We start from the raw sequence: 26,591 nt of genomic DNA on the forward strand, positions 1-26,591 counted from the left end.
CCATCCTCTACCCTTTTAGGAAACACGTGTTTTATCCCATTCCCCTTTAAAATCTTTCACTGATTTTGTGTTCACCACCCTCCTCTGGAAGGGCCTGCAGCAGCTACCTCTCCGTGAAGAAATATTTCTTGACGTTGGCTCTGAGTCACCCTCCCTGGAGTTTCATTATGTGATCCCTAGTTCTATTGATTTCTTTCCATTAGAAAAGGTTTGTTTGGGCATCATTAAAACCTTTCAGGTATCTGAAGGTCTGTATCATATCTCTCCTGTATCTCCTCTCCTCTGAGGTAAACATATTCAGGTCCTTCAACCTCTCTTCATAACTCATTTGATGGAGACCCCGCCACCATTTTTGTCACCCTTCTCTGGACCGCCTCCATCCTGCCTGTCTCTTTTGAGATACACAATACTTCAGGTGAGGCCTCACCAAGGACCTGTACAAAGGGATTATCATCTCCTTTTTCTTACTGATTATTCCTCTCTCTATGCATCTCAGCATTCTGGCTTAGGCTATCACCTTGTCACATTGCTTTGCCATCTTCAGATCTCTAGACACTATCACTCCAAGGTCCCTCTCTTGCTCCTGCCATGCACAACAGCCCTTCTCCCCATCACATACAGCTCTTTTGGATTACCACACCCCAGATATATGGCTCTGCATGTCTTGGCATTGAATCCCAGCTGCCATATCTTTGACCACTCTTCCAGTTTCAAATCACGTCTCATTCTCTCTACTCCTTCCAGCGTGGCATCCGCAAATAGACAAACTTTACTTTCTTTCCCTTCCGCAATATCGCTCACAAAGATATTGAACAGGACTGGTCCTAACACTGATCCTTGTGGCATTCCGCTTAACACTGTTCTCTCTTCAGAGTAGATTCAGTTTACCATTACATGCTGTCTTCTATCAGTCAACCAATTTGTAATCCACACCACCACCTTGGCACTCATTCCCATTTTATTCGCAAGCCTCCTATGTGGGACCATATCAAAAGCTTTGCTGAAATCCAAGTAGATTACGTTGAACGCTCTTCCTCCATCCAATTCCTTAGTCACCCAATCAAAAAAATCTATTAGATTTGTCTGACAGGGCTCTCCCCTGGTGAATCCATGCTGCTGTGGTCCAGCAATCCTCCTGACTGTAGATAGTTCACTATTCTTTCCTTCAGAAAAGTCTCCATGAATTTTCCCACCACCGAGGTGAGGCTAACCAACCTGTAGTTTCCATCCTCCTTTCTGCTCCCACTCTTGTGAAGTGAGACCACTACTGCTCTTCTCTAATCTTATGCTATCACTCCGTTTCCAAGGATCTATTGAACAGGTCCTTCAGTGGACCTGCCGGCACATCCCTGAGCTCCCTCAATATCCTGGGATATATCTCATCCGGCCCCATGACCTTGTTCACTTTCAATTTTCCTAGCTTTTCCCATACATTCTCTTCTGTAAACGGAGTTTCATCTACACCACTCCCATCCATGGTCCTTCGCCAGAGTCTTCTTTAGTGAACACCAAACAAGTATTTGTTTAATATTTCACCCATTTCTTTGTCTCTCTCCTCACATTGATCATCGTCATCTTTCAATTTTACTATAGCACTTCGGATCTTTCTTCTTTCTCTGATGTATCTGAAAAATATTTGTCACCTCTTTTAACCACTAGGGAAATCCTTTCTTCTGCCTGCCATTTTGCTTTCTTGATTTCTTTCTTCATCTCCTCAGTTTCACCAGACTTTCTTCCCTGTGTTCCTCTTTTTGGGATCCTTAAACTCCGCTGATCTGCCTATATTTTTTGTTTTACTACTTAGACATCATCTAGAAGTAGCAGTTACGCAGTAGGCAGAGTTGTACGTAGAGTATTTGGCACCTGGGGCGAATATTTCTTTGGCACCCCCCCCCCCCGCCAAAGATATAATTTAAAAAATTCTTAAACATCGATAAAGTATTTCAAAACAGCAGACACATCAAATAACACCCAATAATTAAAACTAATAAGGATTTTAAAAATCCTCCACTCTCCAAATCTGTCATCATAAAATTGTTGTAGACTGGGGACACACATGCACACACACACACACAAGGGCAGATCTTAAAACCTGCGTGCGGGCATAGATTTGTTCATGCAACCCAGCGCAAACAAATATATGCCCGATTTTATAACACATGCGTGCGCAGCCACGCGCGTGTTATAAAATCCAGGGTCAGCACGCACAAGGGGATACACAACTGTGCAACTTGCACGCACCGAGCCACACAGCATTCCTCCATTCCCCCCAAGGCCGCTCCGAAATCAGAGCGGCCTCGGAGGAAAACTTTCCTTCCGCCTCCCCCCCCTTCCCCTCCCTTCCCCTCCCTAACCCGCCCCCCAGCCCTACCTAACCCCCCCCTCCCCCTTACCTTTGTCGGAGAAGTTGCACCTGCCTCCTGGCAGGTGTAGCTTATGCACGCCGGCCAACGGCCGGCCTGCGATCCCGGGCACAGCAGCAAATGGCCACTGTGCCTGGCCATGCCCCTGCCCTGCCCCTCCCAGGACCACCCACACCCCACCCCTTTTTGCAAGCCCCGGGACAAACATGCGTCCCGGGGCTTGTGCGCACCGCCAAGCCTATGCAAATAGGCTCGGCGCACACAGGTGTAGGTTTTGGGGTTACACGCGTATATTATGCATGTAACCCTTTGAAAATCTGCCCCAATATGCTCCCTCTCTCTCATGCACACACATACATGCTTGGTGACAGATAGAGGGAGCATGTGTGTCTGTGAGAGACACACACACACTTTCTCTGTACCCCTCTCACACACAAAATGCTTCCTCCATCTCTTTCTAAAATACATACAAGCTTCCTCTGTGTTTCTCTCACATGCTTACACACACACACACACACTTCCTCTATCTCTCTCTCTCTTTTTCTCACACACACATATGCAGACAAAAACTGAACTGGAAACCACAGGCCAGATTCTGTATGCAGAGCAACAATGGAAAAGCAGAAAATTACTACTCCTCAAAACAATACAATCAAGAAATATAAATCAATCAGAATAGTAAACCATACTAAAAAAAATACATTTCAAAACAGCTGATGATTAGAATAATAATGAATAATTAAAAGCTCCTGTACAAATTTTTAAAAATTTCCTAAACATCAATAAATATTTCAAAACAGCAGACATCAAATAACACCCAGTAATTAAAACTAATAAGGATTTTAAAAATCCCCCACTCTCCATACCTGTCTCCCTGAGATTGTCGTGAACTGGGGGTACACACACACACAGAGACAAACAAAATATGCTTCCTCTGTCTTTCACACATATACACGCTTGGTGAGAGACAGAGGGAGCTTGAGTGTATGTGTGTGAGTGTGTGTGTGAAAGAGACAGACACACACACGTTTCCTCTTCATCTCTCACACAGTATTCCTGTCTCACCCATGCACACACACAAATGTTTCCTCTCCTCACCCCCACCCCTGCACACATGCACCCTCTGACACATACGCACCCACAGGCACACACACACTCAGTCATCCATACACTCACCGTCTCATACACTCACAGACATCCTATCATACAAACACACACCCTAATATATATATATATATATATATATATACCCTCATACACACACACACACAGCCACTCTCATATATACACACACCCATCCAAACACCCTCATACATATACACACACACACACACACTCCACATACACACCACTCCCCCATACACTGGCACTTACTCTCACAGGGCCAGCTCTCCCTTCTTCTGCCGTCGGTGGCACCACAGTGTCTGTTCTTCTGCCGCCGGTCACCGGAGCACAGATGGCAATGCTGGGCCTGTTCATTGCCACCATGCCAGCTCCAGGAAATATAGGCGGTGTCACTGGCCTCTACCGCTACAACTCCTTGCTTTTGCTGGTGGGGGGTTTCTATGTCACTGTTCTGCGCTGCTGCAGGACCTTCCTGCTGGCGGCAATGGCACCCCTCCCCCTCTTGCCCCCCTTAGAATGTCTCTAGCGGCAGGGGGCCATGATGCTTGCTAGTGCACGAGTATTTACGCGCTAATTTCCAGTTTAAATCCAGAAACACCAATGCCCCTCCCAGACCAGGCACACACCCCACTCCTTTTTGAACTTTTCATTTGTGCATGCTGCAGCAAGTACATGCATATGAAGGTGGCTTTTAAGATCCGTTCAGCGTGCACCAGCCTGACATATTCATGCATGTCGGGCTTTTAGAATTCACTTAAAATGGGAGAAAACCTTAAGTGCATTGGCTGTTCTCTAATATAGATTCCAATCTGTGCTGTAACAACTTGTGTCACTCTAGATAATAACTTTCAGCTAAGCCAATGTTGTGTAACTTTAACTTACTTACTCCTCCTTGGAAGCCTGATGTAGGTGTGTACTCCTGCTGTTATGATTATAATAACCATGGTTTCTCAGTACGGATTACTCCAATGTCCTTGCAGATTACCCAAGCCTACTAAACTTCAATCATACTTGCTGCCAGAAGATTGCTTATTCTTTTTATCCAAAACAAGAAATATGACATTAACTGAATGATATTACATATTGCAGCTTAACTTTCAGTCTTGAGAAATAAGATTCAGTATTCTACATTGGTTGTTAAATTTATTTTTTCTGATGCACTGGTATTCCACCTGCAGTTGATGTATTGCTGTTTTAAAATTCCATTAATACAAACAGCATTTCATAATGCATTTGATCAACCTGGCTACTCAACTCCTGTATTTCACTGAGAACATCTGCAAATGTTTTTTGCATATGGTTTTATTGCAAGAAAATATCCTGCAGAGATCCATGCTTTAGCTACATTTACTCATATAAAAGATCAATTTTAAAACCCTACGCCAGGAGATACGCATATGTCTTGGGCTAGCATGCGCGGTGCAGATTTTAAAAAACACGGGAGCATGTGCGTATCTCCTGGTATGCGCAAAATCAAAAAGGTTTTAAAAAGGGACAGGGCATGGGTGGAGCATGGGGGGACATAGGCATTCTGGAAAGTTACCTTGAAATGTGGGCGCGCCAGGTCCCCTACCATGTAACTTTACTTCTGTAACTAGGAGAGTCAACAGGGTTTTAAGGGTTGGGGTAATGGAGACTAAAAGGTAAAAGGTAAAAATTTATTTATTTAAAAGTATTATGTACCACATTTACAAATATTTAATCAAAATGGTTTACATAATGAATTAAAACAATAAAAATAAAATAGAGAAGACTGTTATGGAGTCTGTTTTAGTGGACCCTTGGGCCGACCTGTCAGAGACGGAGAAGGTGTTCACTGTCTCTAGCAAACCGCAGGTCGGGAGGCAGATGTCAGGCAGGACGTGGATGGTGCTCTTCACCCTGGAAGCTGGTGCTCCCCCGGGAGGAGCCCGTAGGAGCCCAGCCGCTGGGACTTAGGTGAGGTTTCACCCCTGGAAGCTGAAGCCTCCCTGGGAGGAGCCCGTAGGGGCCCAGCCACTGGGACTTAAGCGAGTAGCGAAGCTTGAGACTGAGACTGGCAGGCTGGTGAGCTGGACAGGAACTGGAACAGCGGAGCAATGCTGTAGCAAGGGACGGGAACTGGAACCAGGCAGGAACTGTAGCAAGACTCGGTACTGGAACCGGGCAGGAACTGTAGCAAGTAGGCAGGATCCAAACAAGTACTGTACAGCAGGCAGGAACCAAGCAGGTACTGTAGCAAGCAGGCAGGAACGGAGTGAATTCCAAAGGCAACCCACTCCGGGACCAGCGCAACTGGGACCGGATGGTAACCCCGATGCAAGGCAACGAGTGAATAACACGGCCGGCCTATCAAGGCCAAGGCTCTGACGTCAGGATTTGGGCAGAGTCACCACTGGCGGGAAATGGGCGCTTTTCTAAGCCATTTCCCAAGTGGCACGCGTGCACGCCTAGAGACAGGGCGTCCATGGAAGGCTTCCCGGCGCACGGCCCCACGGGGACACCACCGAACAGGCTGTGAACTAGGCCAGCAGAAGTGGGAACAGGTCCAGGACACGGAGGTAAGGGTCTGGTCGTGGCCAGAACCGTAACAGAAGACTACAGATTACAAAAAACTAACCAATAGAAAGCTTGGTAAAAATAAAAACAGAGAATGTATTTAATTTAAAATAACAATATAATCAAGTGCCAGGGAGAACCAGAGGAGATGCTAATTGTTTCTGGGCAGGAACATGGATAACGGGGAGGGGTAGGAAAGGGTGGGAAGGAAGGGGGTTATTTAGAGGGAAGAGGAATTTTATTTTATTTTATGAATGTTTTGTTGTCGGAATTTTAAATGTGATCTGAAAGAGATATGTTTTTAAGGATTTTTTGAATTGTAGTCTGTTTGATATTAGACAGAGAAAGTTAGGTATGGAATTCCAGAGGGATGGACCTGCAACTAAAAATGCTCTTTTTCTAGTGATGTTTAGTCTGGCTAGACAAATTGATGGGATATCCAGAAGGCTCTTAGACAAAGATCTTAAATGTCTAGTGGGTTTGTAAATACGCAGGGTACAGCATAACCAGGTGGAAGAAGGATTATATGAGTGAATGGATTATTGTCAAGATTTTATATTGAATTCTGAATTTTATTGGGAGCCAATGGAAAGATTGAAGGATTGGGGATATATGGTTTCTGGAAGGAGTACCTGTTAAAATGTGTACACGGCATTCTGTACCAGTTGAAGTGGGTGAATCAGGTAACCCCAAGTAAAGTGCATTGCAGTAGTCGAGACCTGAAAACACCAGAGATTGAAGGATGGTTCAAAAGTACTTTTGAAACAGTAGTGGGCGAAGTCTTTTAATAATTGAAGTTTGTAAAATGATTTTTTTGTGACAGTTGAAATATGTTGAGTCATTGACAAGTCTGAATTAATTACTACTCCCAGGTTGGTAGCATATTTTGCTATGGGAACGGACACTCTGTTTAAGGAGAGATGTGATGAGGGACCAATCATAGAAAGATAGATGTAAGGTAGACCAGTTCTGTTTTTGAAGTGTTTAATTTTAAATGGTTATGTGAAAGCCAGGTGTTGATGGTATTAAAGTACAGTGAAACCAGAGATAGAGTAGAAGACCAAGAATTATTGAATGGAACCAGAAACTGAATATCATCAGTGTCTATTTTGGAGATTTAGTGAAGAAATTATCTGACAAGAAGGAGCAGATAAATATTAAACAGAATGAGAGATAAAGAAGAACCTTGAGGAACACCGGATGAAATAGGGTATTGATCAGATGAGTGGTTGCCTATATTAATTGCTGTGTATGGCCAGAAAGAAAGAAAGCGAACCATTGTAGTACTGTCTCAGAGATGCCTATAGCTTGTAGGCCTGTTATGAGAATCTGATGATCTAAGGTGTCAAATGCCGCAGAAATGTCTAAGAAAACAATAATATAGTAAGCATTTGCGTCGAAACCTCGAAGTAAAGTATCAAAGGAAGCAAGCAGAAGTCTCTGTGGAGTGTCCTTTATGGAAGCCATGTTGACCGTTGTATAAAATGTTGTGTTCTGTTAGAAAGTCTGATAATTGATGTAGAAGTACGGATTCGATCAATTTGGCTAGTGATGTTAAAGATGCAATTGGTCTAAGATTATTTATATCGGTAGGATCTTTGGATTTATTTTTCATTATCAGAAGAGAAGTTTGTTTCAGACTATCAGGAAAGTGCCCTGATTCAAGGGATTAATTCAATAAAGCACAGAGAAAAGAGCTAGCATGAGGCCCTAGGGATTTAAAAAAAGAGCCTGAACATGGATTCAGTGGCAAATTTGAAGTATTCTGTTTATGAATTACAGTTTGAATATAACTTCTAATACTGGGGTAAAGTCTGACCAGTTACAAGTATAAGCTCTATTGCTAAAAGTAGGATATGGTAAATGTTTGAATTCACTAGATATGTTATCCACTGTTTCTTTAAAATACTTAGCAATTTTATTACATGGGAGTATCGTAAGTAGTAGAATTTTTATTGTCCATAGTAGTTAGAGATCTTACAATGTTAAAAAATGCATTCGGATTGCCATGAGCCAATGAAATTTTCTTCGCAAAGTAATTTTTCTTAGCTAAATTTAGTTCTCTTTGTATTAACGTAGAATACAGTAATACACATTTTTTGCTTCAGAGGTTTTATTATGTCACCATATACATTCTTTACTTCTAAGTAAGGTCTTAAAACTATGAAGAGATTTAGTATACCAAGGAGCATTTGGTTTCATTTTAGTATGAGAAACCTTTTTTACTGGGGCTATAGCATCTAAAGTTGCAATAATTGAAGAATTCCAATTAGAGACAGTGTCATTAATATTTGTGGCTGGAATTGAAGGCAAATTTGGCAATGCTGCTTCAATAAAGGAGTCAGTAGTGATAAATTTACGCCTTAGAAATTTGGGATTACTTTTTAACATGGGACTAACGTTTATTATGCTTAACGTAAAGTGAATAAGATAGTGGCCCGACCAGGGTATTGGGTTAATGATAGTTTTTCCTGGAGTGGGTAATACAAAAGAGGGATTAAAAAAGGTCTAGGGTATGTCCTTGGATGTGGGTGGGTACTTGAATTAACTGTTCCCAACCCAAGCCTATCAAGGCGTCTAAAAAGGAGGTTTCTACCAGGGTAGGTGGGTTGACATTGATGTGTAAATTAAAGTCTCCAACTAGGATGGTTTTTAGATAAGTCTACCGGCAGTGAAGAAATTATTTCTAAAAAGCTAGATAAGTCAGAGTAAAAAAGTCCTGGAGGGCAATAGATAACACATTTAAAATGTCGGTAGTTATAAGTAAGAATTCATAGGCACTCCCCTTTGTGCACCCCTGTGCAACCCTTTGTGTTATTTCTTTAATATGCTCCTTGTTATACCTTTTGCTTAATTGTTAAGAACTTTGATTTTGATGGTTTTATTTTGTAATCTCTTAGCCTCAGGTACAAAAAATTTAGATTGTAAGCCCTTTTAGGGGATAGTGAATTACCTATTGTACCTTATTGTAAACCGATGTGATATCTCTTTTTGAAATGAATGTCGGTATATAAAAATCGTAAATAAATAAATAAATAGGGAGCTGTCACGAAAAGTTGTTTTCTTTATCGGATTTAAAGAAGATTTTATAATGGCCAGTAAACCACCCCCTATATGGCATGGCCTAGGTTCTGAGATAATGGAATAACCTATAGGACATAAATTGTTTATGGTTACTGTATGTGATGTAGTTAGTTAGCCAGGATTCCGTCAATAAGAAAAGATCTGGATTGTTTGTCTGCAATAAATCAGACAGTACTGGGATTTTTTCCCTAACCAATTGAGCGTTGCAAAACATGCAAGACATTGACGTAATAGCTAAAGTAGTAAAGTTAGGGAATCCGATCCTTTAACTGGGCAAACTGGGAATAAACTGTAAAAAAGGGCTATTGTTTTGCTGCATGTTTTTAAAATCCCCCCACTTACGCGGTAGAGCTGGCATTTGTGTGCACATGCGTGCATCCATATAAAATTGTGCTTATATGTTCATGCGTACAACCAATTTTATACCATGCGCACGTTATAAAATGGCCATATCCACTGGCGCAAGCCGGAATAGGCGCATTCATGTACGCCCGTGTGGCTATTTGAAAGTTACCGTCATACATTTTAGCTAAAATCGGTGGAGATTTGCATATATACACATTTTCCTTTTCTGCATGTTAGAAAAGGAAAACATTAGAATTTCAACAAACTTCCAGTTTTGAGAAAAACCTGACCTTGGACTGTAAAATATGCAAATAAAATAATACAAAATTATGAACAGTAAGCTTGCATTTACAATTATTTCTGCCCTATTTACTACATACAGTGAATGCTGGAACATTTTATAAATGACCAGTTCTCTTGAGATGGTTTGGAATTTATCCAATGGGATTTTATCATTGCATTTTCCAATTAGCATGAAATGTTTCTGACTTTGTGAGTGATTATGATATTCTTAATACCTATTCCCTGTCCCTAATTCTGCTTGCTACCAATTGAAAAAAAAATCTATAAGAAGTAATAAAATATGGAGAATGACACAGCTTGCTGGATGCGCATTTGGAAGAAATGACTTATGGTTTCTGCCAGCAGCATTTTACGGATTTTAGAAAACAGACCATTTTAATTATGAGGGACTAGGCTTGTAAACTAATAACATGGGCACGTGGACTGTTATCTTCATGGATTAGGCAGCAGTATCTGTTCCGGGTCTGTTATAGATCACCATCGGCTCATCTTTTCCTAGATCTGCCTACATGTCTTGCCTGTAGGTTGATATTCAAGAGCATATTTTGGAAATTTTCTGTGTTCCATTCTTTCTACATACTGTTTCCATTGTTCTTTACAATATTTGTGTTTCTAATTCACATAAATGTTTCGTTTTTTTTCTTATATCGTCAATCCTAATTCTCTTTTCCTTTACATGCTTTAAGCGATTAAAAAAAAATTGGACAGTTATTTATGGTGGTTTTTCTCCAGTATATATGATATCTAGTAAACAGGAACACAATTGTGGCATTTTATAATATTAAATCTATAAAACAAGTGCAAAATGTTGCAAAACTGGTTATGGCTGATTACCAAATACTGTATGATTTGGTGTAGGCTTTTTTTTTTCACTATAAATGATGCAAAGAATCTACACAGTTCTTGACACTGCAGAAATGATGGTCTGTCATTAAAATAATGGAAATCAATATTATCTGCTACCAAAAAGCACTTTGTAACACTCAGTGCTGGGTTTCCACAGTCATTTGTATGAGGAATCTAGCCTTTTAAATAGCTCTTGAGATGCAACAACTTCAAATTACTGCCACATTTATGTAACTGTGCCTTACAAAATAGATATTCCTTCCCAATAGTTTGTAAATATATTATCGATCCAACAGTGTTCTTCAGCTAGTTTGAGTTTCCAACTCAATTGAAACCAGCCATAGCTGGGGCTATGGTATCAGGAACTTTCAATTGCAACTACTTGGGTTTTCCCAAATTTTTAACCTCTCAATTCCCAACCATCACAGAAGAAATCTTTAACCAGGAGCCACCAAGTACAATTCATTAGAAAACCTGACACACAATCCACCCTGGGTCCGTCCAGTAGGCATCGCCATTGTGCAATTATTGTGGCATTGCCTCTGCTGAAGAAGCAGAAGCTGGACTCTGAGACTGAACTCAAATCTCCTGCATGGCAGCATGGAGCCCTCCCACTGCATTACTGGGCTGCTGTCAGTAGAACTTGTTATTATCAAAATGCACTAAACCTTGAGCTTTGAAATATTCTGTTATCTGATGTACATCTTCTCTCTGTTCCTAAATAATGAAACATGCTTAACAGTGGAGAACAATGCATCACTAGGGAGATTTGAATCCTGACTGACAGCATGCAAATGAAGGGTTAGAGATGTAGATCCAGGGAATGCCCCCCAGCCCCAAGACTGATACTGCAGAAGGACGTGGGGGAGATGAAGTCTCCTATCCTGAGAACATGTGATGTATGAAATAGACATTTTAACATAAAAGTCCACACAATGGGGTACATTATGTTTACTTCAGGAATAATACCAAATGCCTTTCCATACCACCCTGTCCCAGTTTCTGGAAGGTTCTTTCTTTACAGTCTGTTGAACACAGTAGTACTGACAGTACGCAGCTCATGCATGACTGAAACCTCTGCGGCCCTTTGGTACTCACAACTCATGATCCCTGGGCTTTCCTGGGCCAGTCCAGCTTAATTCCTTCAGCTCTGCTCCCAGTCTGCTCTCTGTAGTTTCCTGCATCCTGTATCCCACAATAGATCAGGCTTTCATCTATTTATTTTTTAGTTATTTAAAATTGCTTATAGCTGTCAGTCCAATCACAGGCTGATCATTGCAGATTACTGAACACATTCACTGGTTTATAACAACAAAAATAGTAAATAACAGAACAACTACATGTTAAACATCTGGCGAATCAGACTTCATAAAATGCTTAAAAAGGAAGGTTTGAGTTTTTTTTTTTAAATTGTATTATCATCTTACAATCTAGAGAGGTAGTTCAATTTGAGAAAAAAAGCCCTTGATCTCATTTACTGTAACTTTCAACTAGTAGTGGCGGGTCCTCTAAGATAAAGCTGACTCTGAACACGAAGATCTAGTTGGACAATATTGCTCAATAAGACCTAACAGTGGAAAATTCTGAAAATGTAAGGATTTAAATAGCAATAAGAAGTTTAAAACTAAATCTTTCCTCAATAGGAAGCCAGTGTAAAGAATGTAACACTGGGGATATATGTTCAGTGTATTTTACTCTAGTAATAACCCTAGACCCTCCATTCTGTATTAGTTGCAATACCTGAAGGAGATTTTTAAAGAAATCCAATAAAAAAAAGCATTACAATAATCTATCTTAGAAAGCACCAAAGCTTGAACTAACAAGCAAAAATCCATGGGGGACAACGAACCACTTATAGTTTGAAAAATGCAGATCTTGCTAGTGATGCAATATGGATTTCATTGTCAACCTGGAGTCCAATTGTATTCCCAGATTTCTAGTCTCAATCATTATCGGAATGATCGTGCCACCAAAGTTTATTTTTTTGGGGCGCAGCAGAGAACTTACAACTAACACAGGCAGGGGCCGGTGGAAGCACTAGGCGAAACTCGGCCTGGGCCTAGGGCACCGAGCATTAGGGGGGCGCCGAGCAGTGGTATACCGAGGGGAGGTCAGGGGGAGCCAATGCGGCCACCGGTAGACCTCATCCCACTGGGCGGCTGAGCAGTGAACTACCGCTTGTGCTGTGCTGTGTGCCGGACACACACAGCAGGAAGATCAGCAGGGCCGTGGTGAAGCTCATGTCACCATGGTCTGAAGAAAAAGGTTGCGTCCAAACCTGCAGGTGCTCCTCCTCCTTCCTGCCCCCCACGGCCCCAGAAGAAAACATTGCCAGAGCCACGCGGGAAGGAAGGAGGAGGAGCAACAGCCGCGTGCAGAAGAGGAGCAGCGTTTTATAGTCATCTGCGAATCTCAAGTCGCAGCAGGCTGAGAAGAGGAGGAGGCCTGGTAGCAGGGCTGCCGCCCCGAATCCCACATTGTGGGCAGCCCGAGAAGATCAGGACCACTACAGAGCCCATCCTGCAGTGACCCGTGAAGAGGAAGCCCAGAGGCAAGAGAGAGGCTGAGGGCCTATGTGTGTATGAGATGAGTTGAGAGATTGTGTGTGTATGTGTATGAGATGAGTTGAGAGATTGTGTGTATGTGAGAGTGAGTTCAGAGATTGTGTGTGGGGAGTGAGGACCTGAAATGTTTGCAGAGACAGCATGTGAGAGCCTCTGTGTGTGTGAGAGAGACAGCATGTGACAGTGAGAGCCTGTGCTTGAGCAAGACAGCATGTGGGAGTGAGAGAGAGCCTGTGTGTGTGAGAGTCAGACAGCTTGTGCAAGAGAGAGACTGTGTGTATGAATGATTGGATGAGAGAGAGAGCATGTGAGAGTGAGAGCTTGTGTGTGTGTGAGAGAGAGAGAAAGCATGTGAGAATGAGAACCTGTGTGTCTGAGGGAAGAAGATAGATGGAGAGAAAAGAAATAGAAAAAAAAGACAATATAAAAGGAATTGGTAAAAAAATAAGAAAAGGAAGGTGGAACAAAAAAGCCTGTGACCAACCGATTAGAAAACTAAGATCAGACAGCAAAGGTAAAAAAAAATAAATTACTTTTTAGTGATTGGCACATGTAATCTTTGGGAATGTGCAAGAGTAACACTTTCTCTATGCGGATCTCACAATGTACGAGATCAACATGGAGGAAGTGGAAACCCACGGGGCCTGCACAGAGGAGGCAGCAGAAGGCTTCAGTGTCAGTAGCAGCAATCAACGCCTCCCCAATAGCCATGTGGCAGCAGTGACAGTGGCAGCAGAGGAATGAGAGAGGCTCTGAGGTTGCTGGCAAAAGAAAGAGAGGGGGTCTGCCTTTAGTATGTGCATGTGTATGAATGGGAGTCTGCCTGGGGGTGTATGTGTGTGAATACATGGGTGCCTGCCTGAGAAGTGTGTCTGTGTATGAGAATGAATGGGTATCTTCCTGGGGTTTGTATGTGTAAAAATAGGTGCCTGCCTGTGTGTGGTGTATGTGTGTGTGAGAATGAATTGGTGCCTGCCTGGGGGTCTGTGTGTGTGAGAATGAATATGTGCATGCCTGGGGGATAGTGAGGGAGTGGTGTGAAAATGAATGGGAGCCTGCCTGGGGGTCAGTGTTGGGGTGGGTGTGTGTGTGTGTGTGTGTGTGAGAATGACTAGGAGCTTGCCTGGGTGTGTGTGTTTGTGTATATGTTAGGGAGCCAGTGAGAGTGAGAGCATGAGTGTGTATGAGAAAATCCAGGGGAGTAAGAGTTTTTGTGTATGGGGGGGTGGGGTGGAGGGGGAGAGAGTGTCTTAGAGCCTGAGTGTGTCAGTGTCTGTGAGAGCGAGAGGTTATGGTAGGTGTAAGAGCATGAATGTGTATGTATGTGACAGTGTATGCGTGAGAGAGAATGGACATGTGAGTATGTGTGAGAGAGAGAGGATAACCACCTAATCCTCGACAATATCAGGGTGACTGGAAATCAAGAGCTCCCACGTATGGACAGCAGGGGCTTTTTAAAATCCTTATTCATTTTAATTATTGGGTGTTATTTGATATATGTGCTGTTTTGAAATATTTTATTGGTGTTTGGGAAATTGTAAAAAATGTATATGATTTTAATTAATAGAAATTCTATTTATCAGTAGTTTTAAAATATTTTATTAGTATGGTTTTACTATTATAACTAATGCTTTATGTTTTTTGATTTTATTTATTTTATGAGGAATGGTGGTTCTGTTTTTCCATTGTGAATACACAGAGTCTGGCTTCTTGGGATTTCCATTTCAGTTTTTGTCTAATTTTGCTCCTTTATTTTGTATTCTGTATTTGGTGAGGGTCTGTCTCTGCTCTGTGTGTGTGACCATGATGAGCGGTTCTGCTAGCATACAGTGTCTGTATAGGGATCTATAGCAATTGGGTTTGTTTTGTTTCCTCAGTAGGTGGTGTATTGGTATTCTAGGACCCAGTGTAATATTTACCCTTGCTTTTTCACAGGTATGGTTATTGTTGTTTGAGTCCTTGGTGTTATTACTGTTATGTTATGATGGGATTGCAGCATAGATTTTGAGAATCTTGTTTGTGGGGTTTTGTGTTAGTTCACAATGTGCCTGGCAGTGGAAGCTGTTTGTGCTGCGTTACTGTGAGGTGACAACAGAATTTGAAAATATCTTATTTATTTATTTATAAAGTTTTATATACCGACATTCGTATTATTATGATGAGCTGTAAGGGAAACATCTAAGCTCCATTGTTTGGGGGAATTTCAGTGGATGCACAGAGCTACAGAACTGGAGGTGCAGGATTTATATTGACATTCTGTCCCTTCCTATACATTCCAGACTTCACTATCATAGCCATATAGAATTAGTTGAATGAGGCTATCAGATAATTTTATAGTGTGAAACTGGCCAGCTTTTTAAAATTATGCAGAAGACCCTTTGGACTTTTTTATTAACACTTTTTTTGTAACCAATTTTAAAGTAGGATCCATGCTATAAAGATTATTCTGTCTAGAGATGCCACTGATTTTCTGTGACTTAAGTATTAGTACAAGAAGGATTGAGGGGGGGGATGCTGGAGATTCACACAAATGCATTGGCCCCTGGGCGCCGGAGGACCCTTGGTACGCCACTGGGTGCGAGCCATATGGGGCCACAAGCGGTGGCAAAGAGATTTGGTGGGCCGCTAGCAATGCCCAACCTGCTCGCGACCCAGAAAACCACACAGTCGGCAGGCGTGATCGAAAATTAGGTAGGAGTCGGGGCCTAGACCGGGGGTGGCAGCACGACCTGGGAGGAGGGGGCACAAGGGAGAAGGCTCGCCTAGAGCACCAAATCCCCTTGCACCGGCCCTGCACACAGGATTGTAGTCTTTTTAACATTTAAAAACCAGTTTGTTTTGAAATAACCAGGTCTGGATCGTGGTCATACAATCCTTTAAACTTCTGCTCTGGTACAGAACTCTCTGATGTAAAGGGAAGAATTGCAGATCATCAGCATAAATGAAATAGGCCACCTTGAGTGCACGAAATAGATCCCAATGAATAAAGGTAGACATTAAAAGTACCGACAATAACGCAGATCCCTGTGGAACCCCAAAAGACATTGCCCGCTGAGAAGAGTAATTTGAACCACTAGAAATCTGATAGAAACATTCAGATAGAAAAAATCGAAACCAAGCCAGAAAAACTGGTGAAAGACCAATAGAATTAAGTTGATTAATAAGGATAGAATTGTCCACCGAGTCAAACGCAGAGCCTACATCAAGTTGGACCAGTAACATGGAATGACCTCTATCTAGTTCACAAAGTTCATGGTTCAATAACAAGACCAATGGTCATTCTGCACCACACCCTTGACTAAAACCCAATTGATATGTGTTCAGCACATTGCTTTCCAAAAACTGTTCCAGAATCCATTTTTCTAAGAGCTTTGCCACAGTAGGTAGATTGGATATAGGACAAAAGTTTGCAAGTCACACTATCGCCACCTTAAAATCTTTGGGATTATTCCTGCAGTTAAGGACTTATTAATTATATGCATAGGGGTACATTTTAAAACATAGCGCGCACGCGTACTTTTGTTCGCACACCAGGCGCATGTTATAAAATCCGGGGTCGGCGCGCACAAGGGGGTGCACACATGTGCACCTTATACACGCTGAGCCCTAGGAGAGGCCCGATGGCTATCCCCTTTCCCTCCAAGGCCGCTCCAAAATCGGAGTGGCCTTGGAGGGAACTTTTTTTTTGTTCCCCCCCACCTTTCCTTCCCTTCCCCTATCTAACCCACCCCCCAGCCGTACCTAAATACCCCCTACCTTATTTTGTTGAGTTACACCTGCCTCTGGCAGGCGTAACTTGCGCGCGCCGGCTGTCTGCCGGCACGTTAGGCCCCGACACAGGCCACTGAGTCGGGGCACTCGGCCATGCCCCCGGACCACCATCACGCCCCCGTTCATACCCTCGTACAGCGGCCCCGCCCACGCCCCACCCATTTTTGCGAGCCTGAGACATACGCACGTCCCGGGGCTTGCGCGCACCGCTGAGCCTATGCAAAATAGGCTCGCAGCGCACAGGGGTTTTTTTTTAAGGGTTGTGCGCGTAACTCTTTTAAAATCCGCCCTTAAATGCGGACAGAGCAACAGGTCCAAAGTGTGACTGAAACAATGAGTGGGGCCTTCTACAGTTTGCTTCAACCCAGCAGTATCTAAAATATCTAAAAACTGCTGCACAGAATCTGACACATAGATCAATATACAAATTAAAATCAACAATCATAATAAAGAGATGGATGTCTTAAAAACAGGCTAATCAGCCTGTCAAACAGCTGCACATTTTCAGAGACATTAAGGGAAGGGGGAATATAAATTAACGAAAATATTGATTTAATAATCAAAAAAAAGGATCTCAATATTATCTTCCAAAGTCAAGCTAATCTGTTGTATCTCTAAAACTTTTTTATAAAACACTGAACGGCCACCACCATGTTACCCTCATGTAGGGCCAGTGCAAAGGTATTAGGTACCCTAGGCAAACGTTATAGACTGGCGCCACCTCCCCATACACAATTTTAAATTATGCATTTATAACAATAGATTTTACATGAAAAATGACATTCTGAGGTAAAAATAATATATGCGTTGTTTGGATAGTTACATGCACTGTTGTGATGCCAACAAGAAAACTCTGCAACTTGGAATTCATATGGCATTAGACCTATTGTAATATTTTCGTGTTGGCATGGTCTTCCCATATCAACACAGTACTATCTGCCAACACTCAAACAGTAACCAGCCTACCTATGAAGAGGAATACCGCAAATATTACACCAGAATCAAAAATATCAATTCACCTCCTATCAGGAAATCAGAACAGGCCAAGCTACTACAGATCCCTACAGAGAAACCACATGCTAAAAGAATGCTTCATCTCAGTATCGTATGCAGAACACAAACCCTCACCAAATACAGAATAAAGCCACATAAAGTATAAATATAAATGTGCAGACAAAAACTGAACTGTAAAAAGCAACATGCCAGACTCTATACAGTGCAACAATGGAAAAACAAAATTTTCACCATTCCTCATGAAACAAACAATAAAATCAAGATATATAAATCATTAATCATAATAGTAAAATCATACTAATAAAATAATTTCAAAACAGGTGATGAATAAAATATCTAATAATTAAAAAAAGACATGCAAATTTTGAATGCTTTCTCAAACACCAATAAAATATTTCAAAACAGCAAACACATAAACATCACCCAATAATTAAAAATAAGGATAAAATGTCTCCCACACTCCATACCTGTGATTTTTGATTTTCAGTCTGAGTCTGTCATGGATTAATGGGAGGAGGAAGTGGCTGCGATACAAAGACTTTCTCCTCTCTCTCACATACACACACTCCAACACAGGCATACTTGCTTACTCCCACATATATTCATACACACACTCACTCTCTCCCCCACATGCTCTCTCACACACACATACATATGCTCTCTCCTCCTTATGCTCTCAAACACATACACTTTTTCTGTCTCCCTTACATGGTCTCTCACACACACATATACATGTTCTCTCTCCTCCTCATGCTCTCTCAAACACAAATGCTCTCTCTTCCCCACAGGCTCTCATCCCACACACCCACTCTTTCTCACATGCTTTCTCTCACAAACACATACTCTTTTTTTTCCCCCCACATGCTCTCTCTCCCCATATGCTGTCATTATACACATGCACTCACACATGCTGTTCACATGCATATGCTGTTTTTTTACTCTCCCTCCTAGATGTAGGCAGCAGCAGCAGCAGCAGCTTTCTTCTTGGACTTCCACAGCATCAGGAGGCTTCCACTGGATGCTGCCTCTCTTCAGCTGCATAGCCTGGCCGATCTCTGCCTCTCTCCTACCGTGCAGCCCTGCCAATCCCTGCCTCTCTCCTGCCACATGGCCTCGGCTGATGCTGCAATTGACCTTCTCAATCTCTTCTTCCGGCTGCTCCTTCCAGCTACGACAACTGGGCATCCTTCTTCCTGCCCATGGAGGCCCACAACACATTTCCGGTCCTTGACGACTGGAAGAAGGAGGTCCAATTGCCTAAGTCTTGAAGCTGCCACCAGTGTCGGGAATTGGGACAAAGTTTTTTCAGAATTCTGAGTGAGCAGGCCCAATGGAAGCAGTAGGTGGCTGCTGGGTCGCCCCCAAACCTGTGGCACCCTAGACGATCACCAGCTTCCACCAGCCCTGCCCTCGTGTGTCTGCTCAAAGGAGGAATAACCTGGGGGAATCATTAAAATTTAAAAGAACCATTTGCTGTAACTTGATATTCCACCTTTACCGATTCTGACCCCAAGGAGGGTTACAATAGATAAGATAAAACACAGTAAATGCAAAGTATGCACAGCTCAGTAATAAACAGCAAAAAAAAAAATACAATTATTAATAATTAAACTCTTGAATAGCAGAGCCTGATAGACATCCAAATAGATATGACAAAGTCGGGCAACTTTATTCTAAACACTGTCACTTAAAGGCCTGGTTGTTAAACTTAACAGTGTTTTGCTTTTTTTCCTCAACAGTCTGCTTACATGTCTCTCAGTTGGCTACAGCCAGGAGAGGCTTTGATCCCATTCTTATTCTCAGAGCCCCAACTCCAGGGACACAGCATATGTGCTAGTCAGCTTTTGTTGACACATTCTGCTGTGCTAGCTCATCTTAAAGACAATTTCTAATTATATCCTAGTTGACTTTTTTTGCCAACACGTTTGTCAGTGCTGATTCAATTGGCCTTGCCGCAGAGGGGCTCCATCTTTTCCCAGACTGCAGTGTCTTCTTGCAGTATTGTGTAAGTCCATCCAAAGGGGATGGGGCAAGGCTTCCTGTAGCACAATCAGCCCTTTAGCATAATCTGGAGTGGATATTGGATCTTGAGAGATGTCAGGAACATTAGAAACAACTAATTGAAGAGTTGTGTAATTTTCTGTCAGCTCAACATGATCAATGTGCATCTGAGATTTATTTTAACCATGAGGTTCAGAAGCAACTCTTGCATCCACATATAATCTGTGTGAAATATATTTGATAGACAGGAGAAAAATGTGTGACAGACGTTTCAAGATGGGGGAAATATGGCAGCAATATAAAATGAGTCCAAAATATCAACATGCAGCCCTTCTATAGAAGTCAACTGAGAATTTGCTTTGGTATTCAGTTCTTTTTTCTTCCTTTTTCTACTCTTCAAGTGAAGTATGCACACTGAAAATCTGTTTTCTGTCATTTAGGAAAAGGGGGGGGGGGGTTGTGTTTTTCATTTTATATCATTTTGCTTCATTTCCCATTATCAACGTGCACTACAAATTGGCCGACAGCCCTTCCCCCTCGACCAAATTCACATAACACAAAGCTTACCAAAAAAAAGCCACCCCACTGTTGGGTCCCAAGATGGCAGGATGATCCTCAGTTGCTCTTTCCCTGCCGGTGCCATACTGTGCTGCACTTCAAAATGGTGCCAGCCAACCTGAGGACAGAGCCACTTTGGAGCATGGGCATAATGGGGTTCTCTCCTACCCCCTTTGCACCCCTCCAATGAGGTAAGATACAGGAAGGGGGAGGGGTTAGTTTAACATGCAAGATTATGTTTTAATACATGCTACTAATAGCACACACTAAAACAGTTTAGTGTGTGCTATCGTAAAATAACACACACCAAAACTAAACAGAAAAAAAAATGTAAAACCAAAATAAAACAAGCCCCCAAAATGAAAAAGAAACAAAAATCCCCACACACATCCCTATTAGATATAAAATGGAGATAAAGTGATCATGTGATGCAACCCTGGCTAGAATACACCAAATAGATGTACTGAAATGGAATAGTACTTCTACTGTTTGTGAAAAAATGTGAGGAGTGATTTATAAATGTTAAAAAAGACACTAAATTATAATGGAAATTGTGCAAATGCAGCAGTGTTTCTGCTAGAATTACACCACCAGTTCAAAGTGAAAGCAAATATATATTCAGGCCCGACAGTAGCTGGGCATGCAGATAAATGGATGAATGACTCTGGGTGGAGCAAAGGGTATTAGTAGAGCATCTATGGTAATTCCTTCCCTACACGCTACCAATATCTTTTTTCAGGCAACGAATCGATGAATATTTTAATTTCTGTTAAATATCTTCTAAATATCTGTTTTACAAGAAATGTGTTTTGTATTTTTCCCACGGTTTACCCTCCAGCGGTCAAAAAGAATTTGGATGAACTAAGCCCTTTAGGAGAACACATATGCTGCTTTCTCAGATCACATTTGTGACTATGTATTTCCTTGCATAATTTTAAAATCCTATTTTAATTTTTTAAATAAAAGCATGGCAATCTCACCAGAAGGAACTGTCTCATACTGATGACATCATTGTTTGAGTGCATGAAAACCAATAAAGGAAAGCAAGTTATAATGTCACCAGCTAGGCAAGTTTGTTCCATGATTACAATATGTAGGGCTGAACTCTCATATTGTCAACATGATTAAAAAATATAGTTGTGTGCTTTAAATTACATGCTAAAGAGAAGATGGATATGTCTCTGTGGTATGGAGTACACTGATGTATTAGATTTCACTATTATCTTCCTGCCAGTCAATACACCAGGTCCTTCACTGTATCTTTGCATTGTTTCATAGCCAGCCCTGCATTGTCGTATAATGCTTTTCACTGTTTGTCACAGCTCTGTGTAATACCGTGACCCATGTAGCAACTTTTATTAGCAGAGTTGACACTATGGGGATACATTTTATAACAGCTCTCATAAGAAAGTCTGTAAGTAGGCACATACATTACATCAACTTTCAAAGTGAGTTTACACTCTGGAATTCATTGCCAGAGGATGTGGTTAAGGCAGTTAGTGTAACTGGGTTTAAAAAAGGTTTGGATAAGTTCCTAGAGGAAAAAATCCATAGACTTCTATTAATCAATAAGGAATAGAAGCTTGAGATCTATTTAATGTTTGGGTAGTTGCCAGTTACTTATGACTTGGATTGGCCACTGTTGGAAACAGGATGCTGGGCTTAATGGACCCTTGGTCTGACCCAGTATGGCATGTTCTTATGGTCTTGTTATTAAATACATGTCTAGTTTTTCTGTAAAAAAAAAAAAATTATCCCTCTTAACCTAGCCAAGCACAATTACACCTGCTAATTTGTGAACAGGAGACTGACAGCACTGCATTACCTATGGAAATGCCTTTTAAAATGACAGAACAGAATGCTGGAAATGCTAAAGAATCAATGCTCTGGTAATTCCAGCCTCATCAGTATATTACAGTGGTTGAAACTTTTATTTACTTTCGAAAATTTCCGTATTGTATTGCAAACTCTTATTTTCTCAGATATAGACTACTGTAACTTTCTATTATTCGGTCTTCCCATATGTATCTTGAAAACAATACAGCTATTACAAAACAACAGCTATACTTTTATTAAGAATCAGGAAATTTGATCACATTACACCATCACTGATCTTGCTGCACTGGCTGCCTGTCCAGTCCTGAATCTATTTCAAAGTTACAAAGTATTAACGTTAATATTCAAAATCATTCACTCTAGTAATACTTGTATGATCAGTGTGACAGTTCAACCATACACACCTCAGCAAACACTAAGAGGGTCATTTTCCAGACGGATCGCACGCGATAAGGGACCACTCCGCGGACGACGAAAAGGTAAGGCCCTTTTCGCGTCCTAGTTCGTGCCCAATAGCTACACCTTCTATGGTGGCGCTATTGGGTGTGAAACCGGCAGCGATCGCACCGCGGCGGTGCGATCGCTGCCGGCTAGCGCAGGACCGCCCCTCGTTTCGGCCCCCCCGCCCCTCATCTTCTAAAGTATCGCAGGCCTGCGATACTTTAGAAAATGAGGCCCTAAGATCCCAAAATAAAGGACTATTGACTGTTCCCACCATACGGAGTACACATCTGACACAGTAAGAGATCGTGTGTTTTCCATAGCAGGTCCAAAGCTTTGGAGTTCTCTACCTGAGATGTTGCATCTGATACCAGATAAGAAGAGATTTAAATCTGAGCTAAAAACATGGTTATTCAAAAATGCATTTAACCTAACTTAAAAACATCAGAATGTAAAGAACTACAATAACCAGATAGATAAGAGATATTATTTGAAGCATGAGGAATAAAACATAATGAGAGAACATAAGAATCTTAAGACAATGTCCAGACTATTATGTGATATTTGTTATATTATTTTCCTGTATTACTTGCATGAAGTCTTAAATTTTAATATCTATTGGAACATTTCATTTCATTTGAGATATGTTAATCCCTGCTTATGAATACTACCTATGAAAAACATCAAGATTTGTTGATTAATAGTTATGAATGTTACTTCTGTAAACTGTTGTGATCATTATATGGAACGACGGTATATAAAATGTCTAAATAAATAAATATAAGCAATAAGAGGTACTCATTAGGCCAAAGCTTGTTAAAGCCATTCATTCTAGGTTTTGGGGGCTATTGGACTACTTCAAACATTTCAATATTGTCTTGCTGTACAATTTAGAAAACTGATCCACACTTGCTAAAGAGCCAGGTTGGATTCAGACCGCCATAGTCACTGCTAACAGTTTGCGTGGATTCAGTCTCTTCCAGCTTTCTCTGGTTCTCATTCTCTTCTTGCAAAGACCTGATTGATTGGATCTTGGACGACCTCCTTTGCACAGTCTCTGAAAACATTCCAGTGATCATACAGTATAGCTATAGAACTTTACATAAATAGATGCGTTTATAGAGAAATTGGCATTCTGCTTCTATCAACCTTTGTTGTTTGAAATGGATAGGAAATCGATAAAAGAATGAGACATTTTCTATGAACCATGATAGAAGAAATTGACTGTCTGTGCCTTAACTCAAAGGGGAGAACAATACTTAGTTTCCTAATGATGCAATAGTGAGGCACTGGACCCAAATGCCATGCTACGCAGCGCAAACATGCAAAAGCAGACAGGCCCCTAAGCAGCATAACGTAATAAACAATGGCCTTTATTTTATTCCCACAAAGATTTTAGCCCCTAGGGAAGCATCATTGGGGTTCACTTCACAACACAGTGCTACAATGCTGTCTCAATATTGTCTCAAAGATAATGCAACAATCCCCCTTTTTTCTAATATTTAAAAAGCTGCCTGCAAAACTGTAGCAGAAAATCAAATTACTAACCAGAGCCCAAGTGCTATCAGTTTTTAGGTAAAAGAAAAACATCTCCTATAAGGAGTCCTTCTCTTCTGTTATGTTATAATCACACAATTTTATTGCAGGCCCACAGCCACTGATTTCTTTGAGGGAGGGAGGGCATTTTTAATGTTTTGTTTCATGCCCCGCCCTAATGAGCAGGCGCTCTCCCGCTGTCCCCCATTCCCTGATTGGCTGTGCTGCTTCCATTACCACCAAGCCATCTTTCCCCCCTTGATCAGCCACCACCACAACCAGGACTTCCCCCGCACCCTTATCCCTGGCCCATCTCTCATAAGAGTTCAGACCGGCAGAGGATACAAATAAAAATAAACATGCTGTCCTTCTGTCAGCTGGGGAAGGAGGCCTGGTGGCAGGTTTGGTGAGGATAATTGCGCGGACAGAAAGTGGCTTCTCAGGTTGCTAGAGGGGATTGTCTCTCCCATCTGCCCCAGAATTTACTTCTTGCTCTTCTCCCCTTCCCCTGCCTCCCCCTTCCCAGTATCTGCACCTGCATCTCCCTCAAGCTGTACTGAAGTAGTGCTGCTTTCTAAGCCAGAAGTAGCTATAATGACTCACCTAGATACATTGTACTGGAGTCAAATCAAATTCAGTGTGAGCTGCAACAGTTGTTATGGAGCTGCACAACACAAAAAAAGGCTTATCTTCTACCTCTGCTTGCACCACGACCACAAACAGATTCAGAAAAACCTCTGGGGCATGCAATTGCTGGTGCTGACATGTGGATCGCAAGATCAGCAGCAGGAAGTGCCGGCCTGCAAGTTTTGAACGTGCTCGTGGTGCCTGCGCAAGCTGTACAGAGCCATCAGCAGTTGTGGGTCAGGCTGGCACTGCAGGAGATGTGTGCTGTACCTTAAAGCGAACCTGCCAGGTCTCTGTTGTTGGGCAGGAAATTCCCACGCTGGCACGGGAGAGTGGGACGAGGACTGTCAAAGCAGGATAGTACCCGCTAATGTGAGAGTCTTGGCAGGTCTGTATCTGTTTCACAGGAGGATTGTGGCTGAGTTATTTTTCTGGCAAAAAAGACAATATAATGATGTGGCCAGGGTCGAGTGTTTGATAAAAGTTTCTAAAATGTGGTACTATGTTCTGAGCTTATCCCTTTGTGTGGTAAACCTCTTGTACGGTGCTTGTGGATGAAGTAATTGTCAAATAAAGTCTTAATCAATGCATGTTGAGTTGTAAAAGAAAACCCAATGTAACCTCATAGCAGTAAGAGAGAATATCTGAACATTTAAAAAACGGAATGCTAAAGAACAAAATATCTAATTGTGCATACTGAAGAAAAATGATGTTGCATTCTTTTGAATTTTAATTCTTCCATTATAAAAAAAGAACCCCGTTACTTAGGCAACTGTAATATGTTGACACTTGGTAATGCAACCCTTTATAGTGGCTCAGTATTTAGAGATGACCATTAAATGGACATTGCTGAGCACAATTCAGGTGGCAAACGCCCTACACTAAAACATGGTTAATAATGACAAATGAACAACCAACAACAAAAAAAAACCCCTGCTGAGCTGCCCTGACATGCCACCTCTGTTCCTTCTCAAAATGTTTTCCTCTGGGCAGAACACAACAATTATAGCATGTTTGAGTAAGACTTTCGGCCTTTTTTTTTTCCCTCAAGCTCTAACATTAGTTCATTTTGTTGTGTGGTGACCACAGTTTTGGATGACGCTCCCCCTGGCACACAGGAGTACATTATGTTACGGCAAGATTCCATCCAGTCAGCGGAATTAAAGAAAAAAGAGTCCCCCTTTCGTGCTAAGTGTCACGAAATCTTCTGCTGCCCTCTGAAGCAAGTGCACCTCAAAGAGAACACAGAGCCAGAAGGTTTGTGCACTCTAGATCCATGTCTTGTTTGCTATTTTTTTTTTTCGTTTTTCGTTTCAGTTTTGTTCTTATGTACACGTCCTCTTGCGCGTCACCCTCCCTGTGCGTGCTGTGTGTTTTCAGCCTGTGTCAGGACAATGCAAATGACACTGGAAATGAAATGTGCTTCGCCCACCCTACCATCACTCGCTTGCCTGTTACTGCTTTTTACTGTTTACCGTAGGACACAGAATCATCTAACGCATGTGCAGCATCGCAGACTCAAGGAACAGAGTCACTTGACGTTCCTTGAGTTCCTTGAGTACATTTATAGCACTTTTTCTTTTTTTTTTTGGTTTGGTTTGGTTTTGCAGTTTTTTGCGTCATTGCACATATCCTTCCT

At 41.8% G+C, this 26,591-nt stretch overlaps 1 protein-coding gene across 5 annotated transcripts in view; it reads left to right on the top strand.

The window, feature by feature from the left end:
- Window positions 1-26,591, top strand: part of FGF13 (fibroblast growth factor 13) — a 1,035,235-nt gene that overhangs the window by 446,007 nt on the left and 562,637 nt on the right. The window contains exon 1 of one of the 5 annotated variants that reach the window (XM_029607780.1): window positions 26,047-26,209. The exons of the other annotated variants lie outside the window; for them this stretch is intronic. Coding sequence (XP_029463640.1) covers window positions 26,080-26,209 — 130 coding nt within the window. The 5' untranslated portion in view covers window positions 26,047-26,079. Of the gene's footprint in view, window positions 1-26,046; window positions 26,210-26,591 lie in introns of those variants that run through there. 5 annotated transcript variants of the gene reach the window in all.

This window comes from Rhinatrema bivittatum, chromosome 6, assembly GCF_901001135.1.
Source record: "Rhinatrema bivittatum chromosome 6, aRhiBiv1.1, whole genome shotgun sequence".
NCBI classification, from domain to species: domain Eukaryota; kingdom Metazoa; phylum Chordata; class Amphibia; order Gymnophiona; family Rhinatrematidae; genus Rhinatrema; species Rhinatrema bivittatum.